The 15,952-nt window shown below is 35.8% G+C and overlaps 2 protein-coding genes across 3 annotated transcripts in view; both read right to left on the reverse strand.

Moving 5' to 3' along the window:
* Positions 1–1,569: 1,569 nt before the first annotated feature.
* On the reverse strand, positions 1,570–8,847 carry LOC124631784 (transmembrane protein 181). Its single transcript, XM_047166389.1, has 12 exons — positions 8,547–8,847; positions 8,218–8,321; positions 7,663–7,821; positions 7,183–7,285; positions 6,564–6,717; positions 6,215–6,295; positions 5,672–5,771; positions 3,914–4,041; positions 3,312–3,458; positions 2,487–2,589; positions 1,997–2,221; positions 1,570–1,784 (listed from the first exon to the last, which is right to left on the reverse strand). Exons 1-12 carry the CDS (start codon positions 8,693–8,695, stop codon positions 1,648–1,650), a joined length of 1,590 nt encoding a protein of 529 aa, XP_047022345.1. The 5' UTR covers positions 8,696–8,847; the 3' UTR covers positions 1,570–1,647.
* A 650-nt stretch (positions 8,848–9,497) lies between these two features.
* The window catches only part of LOC124631783 (glutamyl aminopeptidase-like), a 30,984-nt gene continuing 24,529 nt past the window's right edge, over positions 9,498–15,952 (reverse strand). For both annotated transcript variants that reach the window (XM_047166387.1, XM_047166388.1), the window contains 5 exons: positions 15,279–15,475; positions 14,443–14,610; positions 13,453–13,666; positions 12,941–13,088; positions 9,498–12,289 (listed from right to left, as the gene is read on the reverse strand). In XM_047166387.1, coding sequence (XP_047022343.1) covers positions 12,162–12,289; positions 12,941–13,088; positions 13,453–13,666; positions 14,443–14,610; positions 15,279–15,475 — 855 coding nt within the window. In that variant the 3' untranslated portion in view covers positions 9,498–12,161. The remainder of the gene's footprint in view (positions 12,290–12,940; positions 13,089–13,452; positions 13,667–14,442; positions 14,611–15,278; positions 15,476–15,952) is intronic.

Raw genomic sequence — 15,952 nt, forward strand, 5'->3', positions numbered from 1 at the left:
TCTGAAAGCAGTTTCCCTGAGACATGTGGAGATAAACTTTGCAAGGGAGGCCAGAGGAGGCGAAAACTACATTTTATACATGGTTTGTCGATAAGATAATGAGGACTGAGCAATGTCGTAGAGTGGCCCAATTTACGGGTAAAAAATGAGATTGATTGCTTTCCATTGGCTCCGTAGACCTCTAGGTATCTGAACAGTCCTGGATAGAAATTCACAGTGGGCCTTCATTTGGTTTGTGCTTATTAGTGGGTCGATAATAATTTTGAATTGATATTATTCCGGATGTGGTAAAGCTGACCATAAAAGTAGGTAATTTGAGGTTCAAGTTGAGAAAGTAAGACCAGAAGCAGTGTAGCATTCGTGCTATTTCTACGTTTTTTCAATAATGATGTTAGCCATCATAATTGCTGTTTACAAAATTATTTGCTAGCGTAGCAAGCAACTGACATAAATATTGCAAGCTTCCAAGATTACTTGGTAACATAATTCTTAGTAACACTACGCTGGCTACGTTATGGCCAGGAACTCGGGTCATTGACCCCGCTGCAGTTCGCAATGCCTGCCTCTGTTGCCTCCATGACTAATATTATATTCAACGTGATTTGACGTTGACTGAATGAATAAATCACAATTTGTTATTGTTTTGTTTATTTTTACATAATATTCGTGTAGGTAAGTTTTCTGTTTCATCAGAAAACACTAGCGTAGTATCTCTGCCTACGTCGCAGCTGGTAAAACTTATCGTTATTGTCTAGATAGGGGCTACTATAGTTCGGCCATTCAGAGAATGCGTTCCTGACACGTCGCGATTGAACTGACGACGTAATAACATTCATTGATTATTGATATAATAATGTTGTTTTAATGCTCCTCAATTGTTAAAACGGTAAACAACCAGCAAAAATATTTTTATCGTAACTGCAACGCCATTGCAAAGTTACGTCGTCAGTTCAATCGCGACGTGTCAGGAACGCATTCTCTGAATGGCCGAACTATAATACGTAGTACTAATGCCTACCATTGACGTTTTTAGAATGAATACGATAGCTATCTGTAAACCTGATATTTATTATGAAAAAGTATGTAAGAAGTTGAGTGAGAAGAGGTAGTATTGTGTAGTTTCTAGATAAACCTAGAATTTTTCTAATCTAGTCCCAAATCAACGAGTCCCAAAGTTGACCCACCCAGAAACTGTTTGGAACTTCGTAATATTGTGCTAGGCAAGCACTAATTTCTAGTTAAGCGCAATTACCTCGCACCCAGGACATAGATTGAGGGGGCCCACCCAGCGGGATTGGCCTTTTTAGCTGTTCCACCTAGCAAGAACAACTATTTTGGGCATCCCGCTAAATCTTGCTACGGACCCAGCGGTTGCCCTATTCAGCACTGTGTTAGACGAAACATCGTTAGTACATCTGACAATTCTTAACAGTAGTGTAAGTTTTATGTTTTAAAAGTACTATGTAAAAGTAAACGTACTAGTTTTATGTTTAGTAAGTAGTCACTGTTGTGACTTCATGGTAGTTAGCTACATCAGCGTAGGTTGAAATAAAAATAAAACAAGTCTGGTCTAATTAGTTTTAGAATTTTATAACAAGAAAAAAATGACATTTACGGAAAATATTATTTTAAGTTATAGTTAATTATCTATAAATCTTCATCAGTAGTAATCCTATGGTGGGAGTTCAGTGGACGTCGGCTTTCTTCGTCTGATCCATAGATAACCTCTTCATCTGAATCGTTGATCATAGAGAAGGCGGGGTTGTCTTTGGTTATGGCCGTTTCTGGAAGAAACAATTTGAATTTAGCTGATGATGAGAATTCTAACGCGGCGTTTTCTTGACTATGTTAGAACATTACGGCATGATAGAGGACAAGGGTAGTGATAAGTAAAATTTTTAGATACCCATTAAAATGTTGAACTGTAACCCCAACTCATTTTAAACGTTAAAAATCACTTCCAATAAACTCTAAAAATATTGAACTCCCCACTTACCATGGATATTTCCCCCACCGGGCGAGAACAAATAGGCCAGTATGTATATGTAAAAGTTGAACAGCCCGTACAGGGCCATGAATGGTGCTGACGTGTCGAAGTGTACCTTGGGCTGGCAGGCCCAGTGGTCCTGCAGGGCGGCCGGGCCCCAGCCCTGGAGCGCTAGGATTGTAATAATGGACGTTACCGTACCCACTACTATGGATAAGCAGCGGAGTCGGATATCTGCAAGAAAATAAAGGTAATTTTACTGTTTTGAAAAAAAAAGTTGGTACAAATACATAGGTTGAGAAGCGCACTTTATCGGGATATTTTGTAAGGGGCTAATGAAAAAATTATATCTCTTTTAAATTTTAAATATCAGTTATTTACATAGGCAGAATATTCGAAAAGGCCGTTAGTGTGAGTGGCCCATCGTGGACAAATAGGTAAAACAAACTAAGTCGTTAGACATGTTATCGTTATCTTAATGAGAGTTAATTAAACTTACCAAAGAAAGGCATATTCCTCAAATCACTATACGCCTTAATTATCAATATAAGTAAGTATAAGAAGTATATCGTGATTGCACAGAAGAACCATAGTTTCACCAGCTGGAATTGATAAAACAGAACTTAACAATAGGTTTATTTTTATTTAAAAAGGGGTAAACTAAAAGCATAGTATCCGAGGTCTCCTAGAAGTTCATAATCATCCTTATAGGGTTAAAATGTGTCAAAATTCATTAATGAACTAATGTTCATCTTCGTGGTACCTAAAAGTTTTGAGTAGGTACTCAACGTCACACTAACACAGTAGTGTTAGTAAACCTAAAGCCGTGGTTGTAAAGTTAAATTTTATTTTATTCTATTAATGGCAGTGGCCATCTTGGCGGAAACGCTAATTGACGTCATGACGTCATTATTATAGAGAAGATGACGTCAACTCTGACACTAATAAGTGTCGTGATTAATTTTAGGAAAAGTTTTGTCAGTTATCTGTTATTTTCCGCTTTTAACAAGAACTCGTCAAACTTCTACCCACCCACCCAACCGTGTATAACCAATATGATGGTATTTTTAGCTCTGCATGCTGACCGTAGATGGAGTATTTTAGATACCTAAGTGAAAAGTTGTAAATCAGCAGCATTGATCATTATAACAGACTATCCCGGAAAAAATCCTTAATACATCCAAGTAGGCGTTTCTAGTTTAGATCAAACTCTAGCTAGAGTTTACAGGCATCCATATTTCAAGTTAACGTCTATCACATAAATGTTGCCAGTCGAAAGATAAAACTTAAAAGTGTTGAGACTTTAGTAAAAGAGAATACTTACTGGATAATCTGGGTCCATCATATAGTTGAAGGTGGGGTCCAAATAACTGTTGAACTTCTGCCAGTTCCCGAGCACGATGGCTGGGATCCCACACATTATCACCACCACGTATTTAAATAAGTAGAAGGAGACAATGCCTCTGTCATTCTGAAAGATTAAAAAAAAGTAAAACAGCTTTGTTCTCCTAAATAGGTGATGGGAGAAAGATGGAAATCGTCCAAGAGGAAATAACGGACCCCACTATCCATTTATGTACCTACACTATTCAATGCGTATATGCGGTAGTGGAGGGCGTCATTTCTTCTCACTTCTTAGGCAAGCTAAGGTGTCAAATTCTCACTAGCTCAGGGTTGCTTTTAAGAATTATGATGATTAAACCTCTTTTCCCTGTTTTGGGGCATTTAAATAATTGCTTATAAAGCTCGGGAGTCGTCCTGGCCTGAGTTTGGTACACAAGGGGTACCGTTTGGACAGGGAAAGTATTCATTAAGGGTCTTCACGTCAGAGGCGGTTAGGCAGATTTGAGAATACTCTGACACTAGGGCTTGTTAGGTGATTAGACATGCAGCTCACTTGATAGAAGATGGGTCTGTCGTACGTACCTGTCTAAGTCCGTGATACTGCACAAGCCACGATATCATAACAGCTCCAAGGAATATAGTTTGGAAGAAATTTCCGATCAGAGGCGCCATGATGGCCCCCGGAAAAAATCTTAACGGGTAAATAGGATCTGAAATAATAATACACGATTAATTAAATAGAATTGGTAGATGTTATGTAGTTCACAATAGTGTTCTACGTGTTCAGAATTGTAAATGGGTCATTGGGGATTTGGAACAATCAATCTAGGTAGATTTACACCTACATCGATTGATTGAGGTGTACCTATGTAGTCCTACCAATATGTTTAATAGATGATTGATTGATCCAGGCCTAGATACAGGCTAATAGGTAACACAACGTATCATTATGGTACAAGCTTCTGGCTGCGGTTTCACTAGCCTCTCGTGGGGACTACTTACTCCACGCAATGAAAGGCCTATGGGTAAGTATAACACTGATTATTTTTTATGAGTCAATGTATAAGTATGTAGTATATGAATGTATGTAATGTCATATTTTTCTTACCAACTGATTCATCGACATTAGCTTAGCTAGCCCGAACCCAGCTAAGCCCTACGAATAAGTATTTTAGAGACGCAGGCGGCGCGCAAGGAACCTATATTTTCCTATTTTACGCACCCTCTTTTATTTTATTTTACCTATCTGCCGATTACATAAAGATTCTCGGAAAAACGCCTCTATTCTATTAGTATAACCACCTACGAGAAACTGCTGGCAGTTTCTCCATGCATTTCGCAACTTTCTTTGCACCTTGCTATGGTGAAACTCAACGCCTTGCCGTCACACTGTTTTTGCAACTAGATATGTCCCTACTGCTGTAGTTAACGAGGCAACTTTGTTGCAGGTTAACTAATCCAAAGTTGTCTTGTCTAAGCTGTTTCTAGCTGCCTAGATCTTTTACTTAAGATTTGTATGCAAGAATGAGGTTTACATATATTAAGAACCCATACACTTAAGGATCTCTTATTTCCGAGATTTCAAGGCTGAGATCAATTGTCTGCAGTTTAAATTGCTCACAAACCAAACTCTGAGAGTATCTGGACGATTAATAGACCCCATTGGCAAGACTTAAAAGAAAAGTTAAAACCTCCATCGATACTGCGTAGGTACATGTGGGTAGATAAGTGAAGGCTGACTTCATACATATCTATAGTTCAGTCCTACGTACAGTCACAATATCGAGTGACTCAAGTTTTGTATCGTCATAGCATAGAGTAGAGAGTTCGCGTCACCGCTGGGCGGCGCGCGGGAGTGACTCAAACCGGTCCGGGGTAATCGCACACGTCCCTGAATACTATTTAAATGTCGAACGTTTTGGACTGCATTTGAAAGAGTTCCTTCTTTTTAAAGAGATAAGGTCTAAAGTTGTGTGAGCGTAGTACTTGAGTAGCATTCTCCAGGGTATTGTGTGGGGTTGGTAGGAATTTTAAATTTGGAACGCTTTGAATACAAGCCATTGTTTACTTTGAGAGTTGGATGTAGATGCTCACATCAGCGTGTGGGGTATAAAGCATCAGACGAAATTAAAAGAGTTCTCAAAGTTTTTTGAAAATAATGATTTTGCAGATATCTGTTATTATCGATCCTTATGACGATTATTTTTCAAATAGAATTGAAAATGACCGGAAACTCGTAAGTACGGTTGCACAAAAGGTCACTTTACGTGGGTGTGTGAAATGAAAGTACCTGATCCTAAAACCAGATAGGTACCTGTTAATATGTCAAAAGGTACTCACCATTAAAAGTAAGCAATAACGGCAACAAAATATAAATCCATCTCTGTTCTATCGACCAGTCCGTCATAGGGTATTTCCGCATCATGTAGGCAAACCAGAACTGAAAACAATTGAATTAAACAAAAGGATGTTTTTAAAATATCTGTATGACAAAAGTACGATGTTCTCGACTGTATTTTGTACTTCAATCGCGTAGTTTTTCTGGGTTTTGCCACCAGGAACTACGCAGTATTTTGTCTGGATTAATGCCAGATTGGTGCCTTAAGGGTCTTCAACTGGTACTCGCAAATGATCTATGATACATATCATCTTCCGAGCCTTTTCCCAACTATGTTGGGGTCGGCTTCCAGTCTAACCGGATTCAGCTGAGTACCAGTGCTTATCTATGATACATATGCATCGATGTATTTAAATTAAGTAGGAACATAAGGATTTTAGAAAATCTTTACCAAAAATGGCGTTAATATTCCATAACTCCTTTTATCGAAGAATTGGCTTATCTACATAATATATGTATAAGAACTAGGTTTTGCTAAAACTTACGGTCATAAAGAAAGACGTCATCACAAATATAAATCGAAACCAAGTCTCCATCTGCGTAAATGCTGGGTTGTAAGTTTTGAACTGGAAAAAAAAAATAGTTTCCTTAATCCATTTTTTTATTTAATGTTTCACGTGAAATTCAGTAGGCCCAGGAGCCTTTATTTAAGCATAAAAAGGTCTCCTCAATGGTCACTTAACCATATTATTTTATTTGGGACCACCCTTTATGTGCCAGGCCTGCGATAACTCATTCACATATCCCACAGCAAAAAACCGTACTTACCATAATGTCTCAAAATAAATTCCCAACCAGCTATTATCGTCCATCTTACTGTCTCAAGATACTCACATAGAAAATGATGTCTCTAATAAAGTATCTGTGGTGGAACTCCTTGAGCCCGAAGAAGTTGACGTTGAACACGTAATGTGTGTAGTCCAGCCATAGGATGTGGAGTATCATCACCTCGTCGCATACTCGCTTCTTGCACTTTAGGTGTTGGGTCCTGGAAGAGTTCGTGAAAGAAAGGGTTCAGTTTTACACCAGGAAGATTTAGAGCTGTAGAAATGTTTGGTCTTTGAATTTCTAGATTAGTAAGGGTCGGGAGACTAGGAGCCTAGACGTAGAAGTCTAGCAATCTAAAGATCATTCAGGATCGAATACGCCCTACGAAGTGTCGGGAGACTAGGGGCCTCTAGAACTTCAGCAATATATAGCAGTACGGGACATTCAAGAACTAAGGCGAAATCAATATTGTTTTGAAAATTTGCTCCTCGGTGTGATCCGTTGCTAACATGTGTTCACACACAATGGTTGCAGTTTCGCGGAAATTTTAGAAATGTTCTGACGTAATTTGTTTCTGTTTGTTAGAGCGAGTAGACCTTACTTAATCCTTTCTTTCCGATAGAGATCGTAAAGGATCCTACAAAGTTACGTATAGCTTTCATTACCTAAACATGTTTTAACTTACCTATTGGGAGCGTCTGCTTCAGACAGAATATCTTCCGTTGTATGGTCTGCTAACACGCCTTCTATAGAAATACTAACTTGGAAGCTTTTGTCGAATATCTCTTCTGCAAAAATAATCACACATTAGTTCCATGAAAGCAAACATATAGGTATAGGAGTCAAGTAAGACATATCTGAACAGATTTTGGAGGTATTTTTATCTGTAACAGTGATAAGCAGAACTTGTTCCCATCACGTGAGGTAAAATATTAGGTAGTTACTAACTAGAAAGGCAAGAAACATGGACTGACATGGAGACACCGTTTTCTACATACATTTAGACAATAACCGATAGATTATTGAGTATAAAAACTGCCCCAGATTCAAAAAAGCGTTTTTTTTTGGAACCGTGCACTGCAATTTTTACCCTGCGCCGATTATTGCCAGACGTAAAAATTAAAATTACATCTACAAACCAAACTGCTAGTTTTTATCATCGTACCATCGTCGTTGTTAGTGAGTATCTCAGCCATGAGCCACAGCTGCTGCGCGCGCAGGCCGAGCGCCTTGCTGTGCAGGTGGAAGGGGCCCTGGTAGATGCTGCTCGCGTTCGTCAGCACTGATGATGCGGGGATGGAAGTCGTCATAGTGGGTGAGGGGCCTAGAATGTTTAGATATTTTCGCTTAAGCCGTAGGTATACAGAGAAAAGTAGCTGGTGCAGATTTAACATCACTTATCGCCAGTGGTCCATTGAATGGCCGTATTGAATTCTACGTGACTCCATTCTGGTAATAGTTACGTAGATTAAAGCAACGCGAAGTAAATGTAGCTGTTCTAGAATGAACTTTATTATTTTTTATGTTTCGTACGCTACGCAATTTGAACTGGTTCAAAATTCATGTTGTTTATTTAATTGGAAAATATTCTTACAAGCGATAAGTACGATCATTGGTCGAAGAGTAAGTGTCTAAGCTGGTAAATCTAAAGATTACTCCTTTAGTAGGGGTCTTCTAAGTATTGTTATGAATTAACTATAATAAATTAATAGTTTGTTACCTGCCAATCCTATAAATACGCCTAAGCCGAAACAAGCGAAAAACGCAATAAATACCATCACAAACTCCCCTTTGTGCATTGAATAAATCCTCATTTGAACAGATCTGAAAAAAAAAATACAAGTTATTTATTTTCTTCTTAGCTTCTATTTTCAAAAATAATATAGAACGATTTCTGAATGTAGATTAAATATAATGTCCAAAAAATAATTAACGACTCCCCATGCTATCAGGAAACTGCTGTGTAAGGTCATAAATCAGATTTCCGTAAATATTGTACTGCGCAGTTCTTTCAAAAACATGCAAAAAAAAAAAACATAATATACATACCTTTCACAGCGATCATGATGATATGCCGGCGCGATATATTTATTAAATTCGCTGAACAAATCACTGAATTGTGACAATGTGTTGCGGATCTTATAATTCCAGCCACCAGTCGGTAAATGATAAGAATACCCAACATTCGCTGTATCCATGTTTGCTAACTAATTTAACACTCACAAATAAACGAAGAGTGGTTAAATCAAAAGGTAACTTGAAACAATAATTGCGGAATATGAAAATTGTACTATGAGTGTTTGTCCTACATTTGGTTAGGCTTGTTTACAAGCAGATTATCGATTTTCGCGCTGCCTCGGGGCTGCCATAGTGAACGATGGGGTAGTGACGTGGCGACGCATCGAGACTCTATCGAGGGTTATATTTTTATATATATTTGTATAAATATATCGTATAGATAAGATTTGGTTATTCTTATTGAAGTATTTTAACGGCTAATGTTTGTTGTCGATGTTGGGCATTACAATTATGCCCGTAGCGGTGTAGGAGGTATGTATTTACTTCTTAGTACGGGCAAGTACAAAAACGTCTTCTGCTTGATAATAGCAATTAATTTCAACTTAGAATAAATCAACATTAGTTTTGATCTTATGGGTCCATAGAATTTGATTCAAATACATGGTGGATTAGGGAAAGATATGGAATTACTTTTACGCCATCTAGCGGCTAACTTAAAATTGTAGTTTGAACTGTCAGTCGGAAAATTTGACTATCCGGGAAAATTTCATAACGCTCTCTTGGGTGTTCAAGGGATTTGTCACGTAAAGACAAATAACTACTGATTAACTGATTCTACCTCGTTAATAAAAACGAACTTCAGTTACCGCTGACAATAAGTACTTATAAAAAACTTGTAAGTATAGTTTTTTTCTTATTTAAACGGTTCTGTTTTCCATATCAATACTCGTAACTTTCAATGGAGATAATTAAAACAAATTCTAATAATTAAATTATTTATTCAACACGAAGCTTCCACATGCAAACACTTACAAATAAAACTTTAGACAAATACATTTTAACAAAAAAGTTTATCTAAATTCGAGAAGTTTATTAAATAATAAATAGGAACAAATTAAATATGAATAAAAATAACTTCAGTTGGCAACAGAATTAACTCTTTTCTCAAGAATTTTGGGTATAAAAATTATTTAGCACACATTAAAATAGTTTTTATTCTAGAAAGTGTAAATAGGTTGAATAAAATAGGTTTTTATGTCAACTGTGTTGCCAACTGCACTTAATAAATATGAATAAGGAATGTATAGGTTAACGGTAATTATATATTTATTTTTTTCTTAGTATCAAAGTAAACTGTCTGCCTTTTAGGTCACAGCAATATTTTACATTTTTCATGTTCTTTTTGTATATAATGTTTTCTTGTTTTCTTTTGTCGATAATATGATAATATTTTATGTAATCACCACAGATTTTTTGACACTATCTATTCTCCTTAATTTTTTAATTAAAACTATATTTGCCATTACATTTTTTAAGTTTGGTAACTTTTAAAATATTTTTAGCATACATAAAATTATTTATAGTTTATTTATTGGTAAATAAATTGCTCTATGGTTAAGCTTATGACACGACAATGACTAATTCGTATTATACATTTCATAGCCACATTATGAGATAGTAACTGCGGACTCCAATAACTGATCCATCCATTTTTCGATAAGAGATTGAAATATTGACACTAGCTTCATACAAGTTATCTCTTATCGAAAAACCACTGATGGGTCGATTATTGGAATCCGTAGTAAGATAACACTTAAAACTGAACACAAAGTAAAACGTTGGTGGGAAGCAGGCCTTTAATACATAGTGTTGTGCAGTGCATTTATCGATAGAATTTTATTTTATTTATATTCTACAATCTTTACATCGACTCTTGTGCGTATTTTTTATTTTTTAATATATATAAAACAATTGAAGAACGGCAATTTTTGGTAGAATGTAAATAATATGATGTGTAACAAACAGTGTTTATTTTAATTGATTGTACTAAAACTAAAATGTGATGTTTGCTTTAAAACTATAATTTTCGATAAAAGTTAAAATTATTATAAGCTTTAATTTATAAAACATATTATAATAAGTACATATTATTTTGCCAAATATTAAGAACTAGCTAGCTTAGCTTTACATACTACACTCTAATTTGGCAAATACCTATTATGAAAATACACACTTTTTAAAAGTTATAATTTCTAATAAATAATATCTTAAGTTATAAATACGTAAACAAAAAATAGACATAATAATAGAAATCTTAAAAAAAACATCGTTTAAGAAATAAAAAGAATCGATATTCGTGGTTTTTATCGAGTTGATATATTTTAAATATAAAATAGTGTTGTCTTCAAATCTCGAGCATACTGTCCCTATTACAAAATAATTGAAATATATTGACAGTATGTGAATTTGTTTGACAAAGTTAAGTGTTATTTTTCACCATACTGTAATAATTTTGTCTCACGTGACGATTTTTATTTTTGTATATTATGTAAAAGTTAATATCAAGTTTCGAAAGATATAAGGTTTTCTAGATCTAAATTACCGCAAAAATATGAACTCATTTATAGAAATGGCACACTTTAGGTTTCATTTTACGGTAATTGAATTTAGAATAAATTATATACTCATTAAAATATATAGTTTTTTTTTAAATTAAAAGTAATTTTCTATTTCGGGCGACTAGTTCGCGGCTTAGGTATAAATATCGCAATGTATACTGCTAAATAAAAACTACTTAAATTACAATTATTTTAGGCTTTATATTTTTAGATCATTTACATTTTCCAATTTGAAAATCAGAAAAAAAAAACTTAGATATATTAGCTGCCATATATCGAGGTTCGATAAATAATATTTTTATATTATACAGATCTTAACGACTTTGGGTCAATAGTTCAAAACCCTCTGAAGTATTAGAAATCAACTCTATCATGTGTAAATAAAGTCGAAATTGGTGTAACAAAACGAATTCTAGTACTGACGCTCTTCAAAACTATAGGGCTGTCCACAGATATAGTAAAGCGTATCGATACAATATCGACTTTATTATCATTGAAATAATATCCAAAATTAATTATCACATGAAGATAATAATATAATCAAATCGACTATACGTGTCAGTTGGGTTAATTGATTTTAGATGCCATTTCAATGTCGATAAAGTTTTTTATAGCTCTTCACTATAAATGTACGTCTCAGGAACGTTCGAGAACATGTAAGCTGTTGATTTGCATCCGGGTCAAATTTGAGGAGGTTGACATAAAATACGTTAATAATCAATTGTAAGTATGGTATGCGGAAAATAGCTGATATGTGCTTCTTTTTTTGGTTAATAGTATTTCAGAATTTATTTTTGTTATGAACGATCGTTGCGTATGCTATGTGTGAGAGCGCAGTATTTGTTGTTTATTAGTTTATATATTAAATACGGCTGGGTTACACTGACGAATTTCTGTAAGTTTAAAAAAAACCCTACCCATTTTATTTTTGATTTGGGTCGAGAATCATTAGCATAAGAATTTGACACGGATGTAAGTCAATAGCTTGTATAAGTAAATAAATATAATTAATTTATATTATAATGTATTACGCTGGTGGAGCGGCAGTAGTAGGCACCGGCGCGGGCGGTGACGTCACGCCGGCCGCGGCGCTGCTCACGTCAGCAGGTAGCGAGGTTGGAGGAACTGTACTTTGCTGCGATATTGGTAGTTTACCTGGAATTCAAAGATTAGTAAGTTAGTAAAATGAATTAATTTATTTATTTATCACAAAATACAACTATTATTACAGGAGAACCTAATGCAATAGTGTATTGACAATTTTACAGATACTTAATCTAAACTACTCCACACACTTAAAATTAAACATTAATTACATTAAAGCACTTATTACAAAAATAGATCCAAGAGCAGGTGCAGTACACTACTCTTGAAGTAATAATATAGTTTTTGTTGAACATAAAGGCTCTACGAAATGCGATAGTAAATAAATATTATTTGAAAATAAAAAAATTCAACTGGAAAAATGAAAAAGCAAAACGAATTGTACAATCGTGGATGAGGACTATTCTATGCTACGCTTGCTTATCTAGCTAGGAGCCAACGAGTCAAAAGTTCTGAAATGAACCTCTTTTTTTTACCACGTTTTGACTTCCAGACAGAACTATTGACATGCCGATGTGAACCTGATTATTTTTAGCAGACAGAACTCCAGACAGAACTATACAGAACTATTGACATACGGCTGTTTCATTTGGTCCATACTTCGTGAGACAGAGATAGTTATATTATCATCTATTTCCCCCTCTCAAGAGAAGGGAGGAGCGAATTCGGGACTTTTTCTACTTAGACACACTATGTATTTACCTGAGACATAGTCCTTGAACCAGCGGCTGATGCCGGCAGAATGCTTCCTGATCCAGTCGATGCGGAATGTAGCGGTATCCACTAGCTTCTGAAGAGTTTGTGACATCGGCATCAACTGTTCTTTGTGTTTCAGGGCGAAGGATTTTAGCTGGGAAAGAAAATAATATGTTATTGGTTTTGGTTAATAATATTGGTTTTGAGAGGTTACATTAGTTAGAATATTTTTAGAAATATTTGTTTGGCATGGTGATGAATAAAAGAAGTTTTAATTCATGCTGCTGGCCTTATTGTTTCGAGATTTTTATAGAATCAAACCACATGGGTTATCCTAATATAATACAAATACATAAATAAATCTTGATAAAAATGCCTTTGCTGTGCCTTTCCTCCGTGAAGATAAACTCAAAGGACCAAAATGCGAACCTCACAAAAGATATTACATTCCATACATACTACTACATATTCTAGAATGTTCTACAACCTTCTAGAAGATTACCTAAAAAGAAACTCACCTTGCTAAGTTCCTCTTCAGTGGAAATAAACCCGAAAGCGCCGCTCAGCACCGCCGGGAACGTGAATGCGTCCATCTGAGTGAACTTATTATACACGCGGTCGAAGTTCTTCACTAAGAAGTCCTGCGCCAGCCGACTGCCCAGGGGAGGCTCTACGCTCCACGCTGCCACTGCGTATTGCTTTGGTATCTCGGTTAAGGATTTTTCTAGAAGCCTGGAAAGAAGAACATTAGGGAGTTCGATTTTGACAAAATTAATGTTGAGATTTCTTGATTTCAAAGAAGATGGGGATAGTTTTTCTATAGTTAAAATGCTTTTATTATTTTACGAGTTTATGTAACATTCATTTCTGTATTACTTGACGCGCTGTATCTCGAGAAGTATTTCTTCAAACACATTATTTAGCATTAATATAGCATAGACATAAGATAGACCCACGACGGCATGCATTTGAGTCATATATTTCGCGTTACGACTTAGCCGACATATAATTTCTTATCACGCATTACATATGTCATCATTATAACGACATGCAGAGTTGAGACGGTGAAGAAAATGCAGTTCCACTAATTTAGTCTTTTATTTTCAAAACTTCACACGAAGTACTCACTTCATTGGTTCCCATCCTTCCTCTCTTATTTACACATCTTCTCACTCGTATTCACTCATACCTATTTCTAAACTATTTTGCAATCTTACATATCGACTGCAAGCAAGCAATACCTCCTATCTGACTCCGGGTGGATTTTAAAGGGGAACAATAAAACTTAATAAAATCCTTATTCCGAGGAAGGTATAATGAGATACTGAAAATCCAAGTTTTCTTTTTCTAAGCATAGTATTGATTAATAAAGTTTTTTGTTTTTATTTTGAATCTAAAGGTAGTTTATGGTAGATACAAGTTTTTTGGTTTTTTGAAACAAAAATGTCAGATAGGAGGTATTGCTTGCTTGCAGTCGATATGTACCTATAAATAAATTAAATACTCACATAGTAATAAGCGACTCCTCCCTAGTGCTGGGCAGGTTGTTGATGACCAGACTCTTGACGTTAGGGTCGGTGGAGTTCACGAACACGTCCCACAGGAAGTCGAACTCCGCGCGGCCGCCGTGACGCAGCGCCATGTTGTATACTAGAGAACGGAGGTATGACGGGATGCTGGATAGAAAAAAAAAACATAATTAAAATGGTAAATAACTAGCTAAGTACATAGTAAAAGTTCTCAAAATTCTATAGAAAACAACCGGCAGAACCGGATAAAACTGATATGCAATTAACACATTTGACTTTCATAATGGTTATTTCATATGGTTCATCTGCTGAATAATGTAGAAATATTATTTTAAGAAATGTTGTGTAAAATTTAAGTATTGAAATGTAACCTATTGAGATTAATTATGATTGATTATTGATTTTTATCACGATAAGTTTAATTAATTTGTATTGTTTGTAATTTATATGGGTGTAAAGGCCTGAAATAAATGATTTATTATTATTATAAGGTCTAATGTCAATTATCGGTCCAAAATGTACAATGTCAGCATAGGCACATTGTGACTTAAATAGTGACCCATCCATTGTATAGAGCGTGCTTTGGGTAACTTAACCTCTGATGGGTCAACCCTTCTAGTTATTTATTCAAATAGTTTAATTTTATGAAACACATTAAAAAGAACTGGCTAAGTGAGTCCACCTTTATTTAACTTTATTTGTTGTTATTGTAGCACCAGAAATAAATATGTTAAAAAACAATCTGTGAAAATGACACCCTTTGGGTTCAAAACCCTGAAAAAAGAGCCTATTCCAGCTAAGTGTTTTATACTTACGGGTTATTATTAACATCGTGCTGCGCGGTCCAGTTGCGGAACTGTTCCCGCGCCCACGCGAGGCAGCGCGGCGCCTCCACGTAGCACTCCCACATCACGAGGTTCTCGATGAGGAACGCCTCGTTGTCGTCCTTCGGCTTGCTCAGCCCGTAGTTCACTCGCTCTAGCTGCTTAGCTAGGATTATTCGCATGTAATCCTGGAAGAAACATTTTTATTATTATTATTAGCCTGTAATGTCCCACTGCTGGGCAAAGGCCTCCCCATCAATAAAAATAAAGATTAGTGTCTCCCTATCGATATATAATTTTTATTTTAAATAATATTGTCAGCTAACAACGAATCGAAACGAAATACTTTATTGCAATATTGCAAAACATATTTTATTTACCAGTAACAGCAAATAAACGAAGCATTTATCAGTTGAAAAATAAAAAAAAATCGCAGAAATTCAAGCAGAACTGAGTAAATAAAACAAACGCAATAAAGATTCTTCCTGACTCTAGGGACAAGCAACACAGAAGTTAACTCGGAAGCAACAGGGGCCCGATTTTCCTAATTTTCCTTCGACTGAGATCCAATCCCGACTCAATTACGATTGAAGCAATTTGGTGACATGGTGACGTGACGCGTCGCCCTGCAGCGGTCTCTCCGGCAACGGTTGCCATGGCCGGAG

Source organism: Helicoverpa zea, chromosome 7, assembly GCF_022581195.2.
Source record: "Helicoverpa zea isolate HzStark_Cry1AcR chromosome 7, ilHelZeax1.1, whole genome shotgun sequence".
NCBI lineage: Eukaryota > Metazoa > Arthropoda > Insecta > Lepidoptera > Noctuidae > Helicoverpa > Helicoverpa zea.

Excerpts from the sequence above, each read along its gene's own strand:
- LOC124631784 (XM_047166389.1), bottom strand. The coding sequence starts at position 8,695 with ATGGATACAGCGAATGTTGGGTATTCTTATCATTTACCGACTGGTGGC. Across the intron at positions 7,822-8,217 it reads CGTATTTATAGGATTGGCAG|GCCCCTCACCCACTATGACG; the intron begins GTAACAAACTAT and ends TAAACATTCTAG. Across the intron at positions 4,042-5,671 it reads GTTATTGCTTACTTTTAATG|ATCCTATTTACCCGTTAAGA; the intron begins GTGAGTACCTTT and ends TTATTATTTCAG.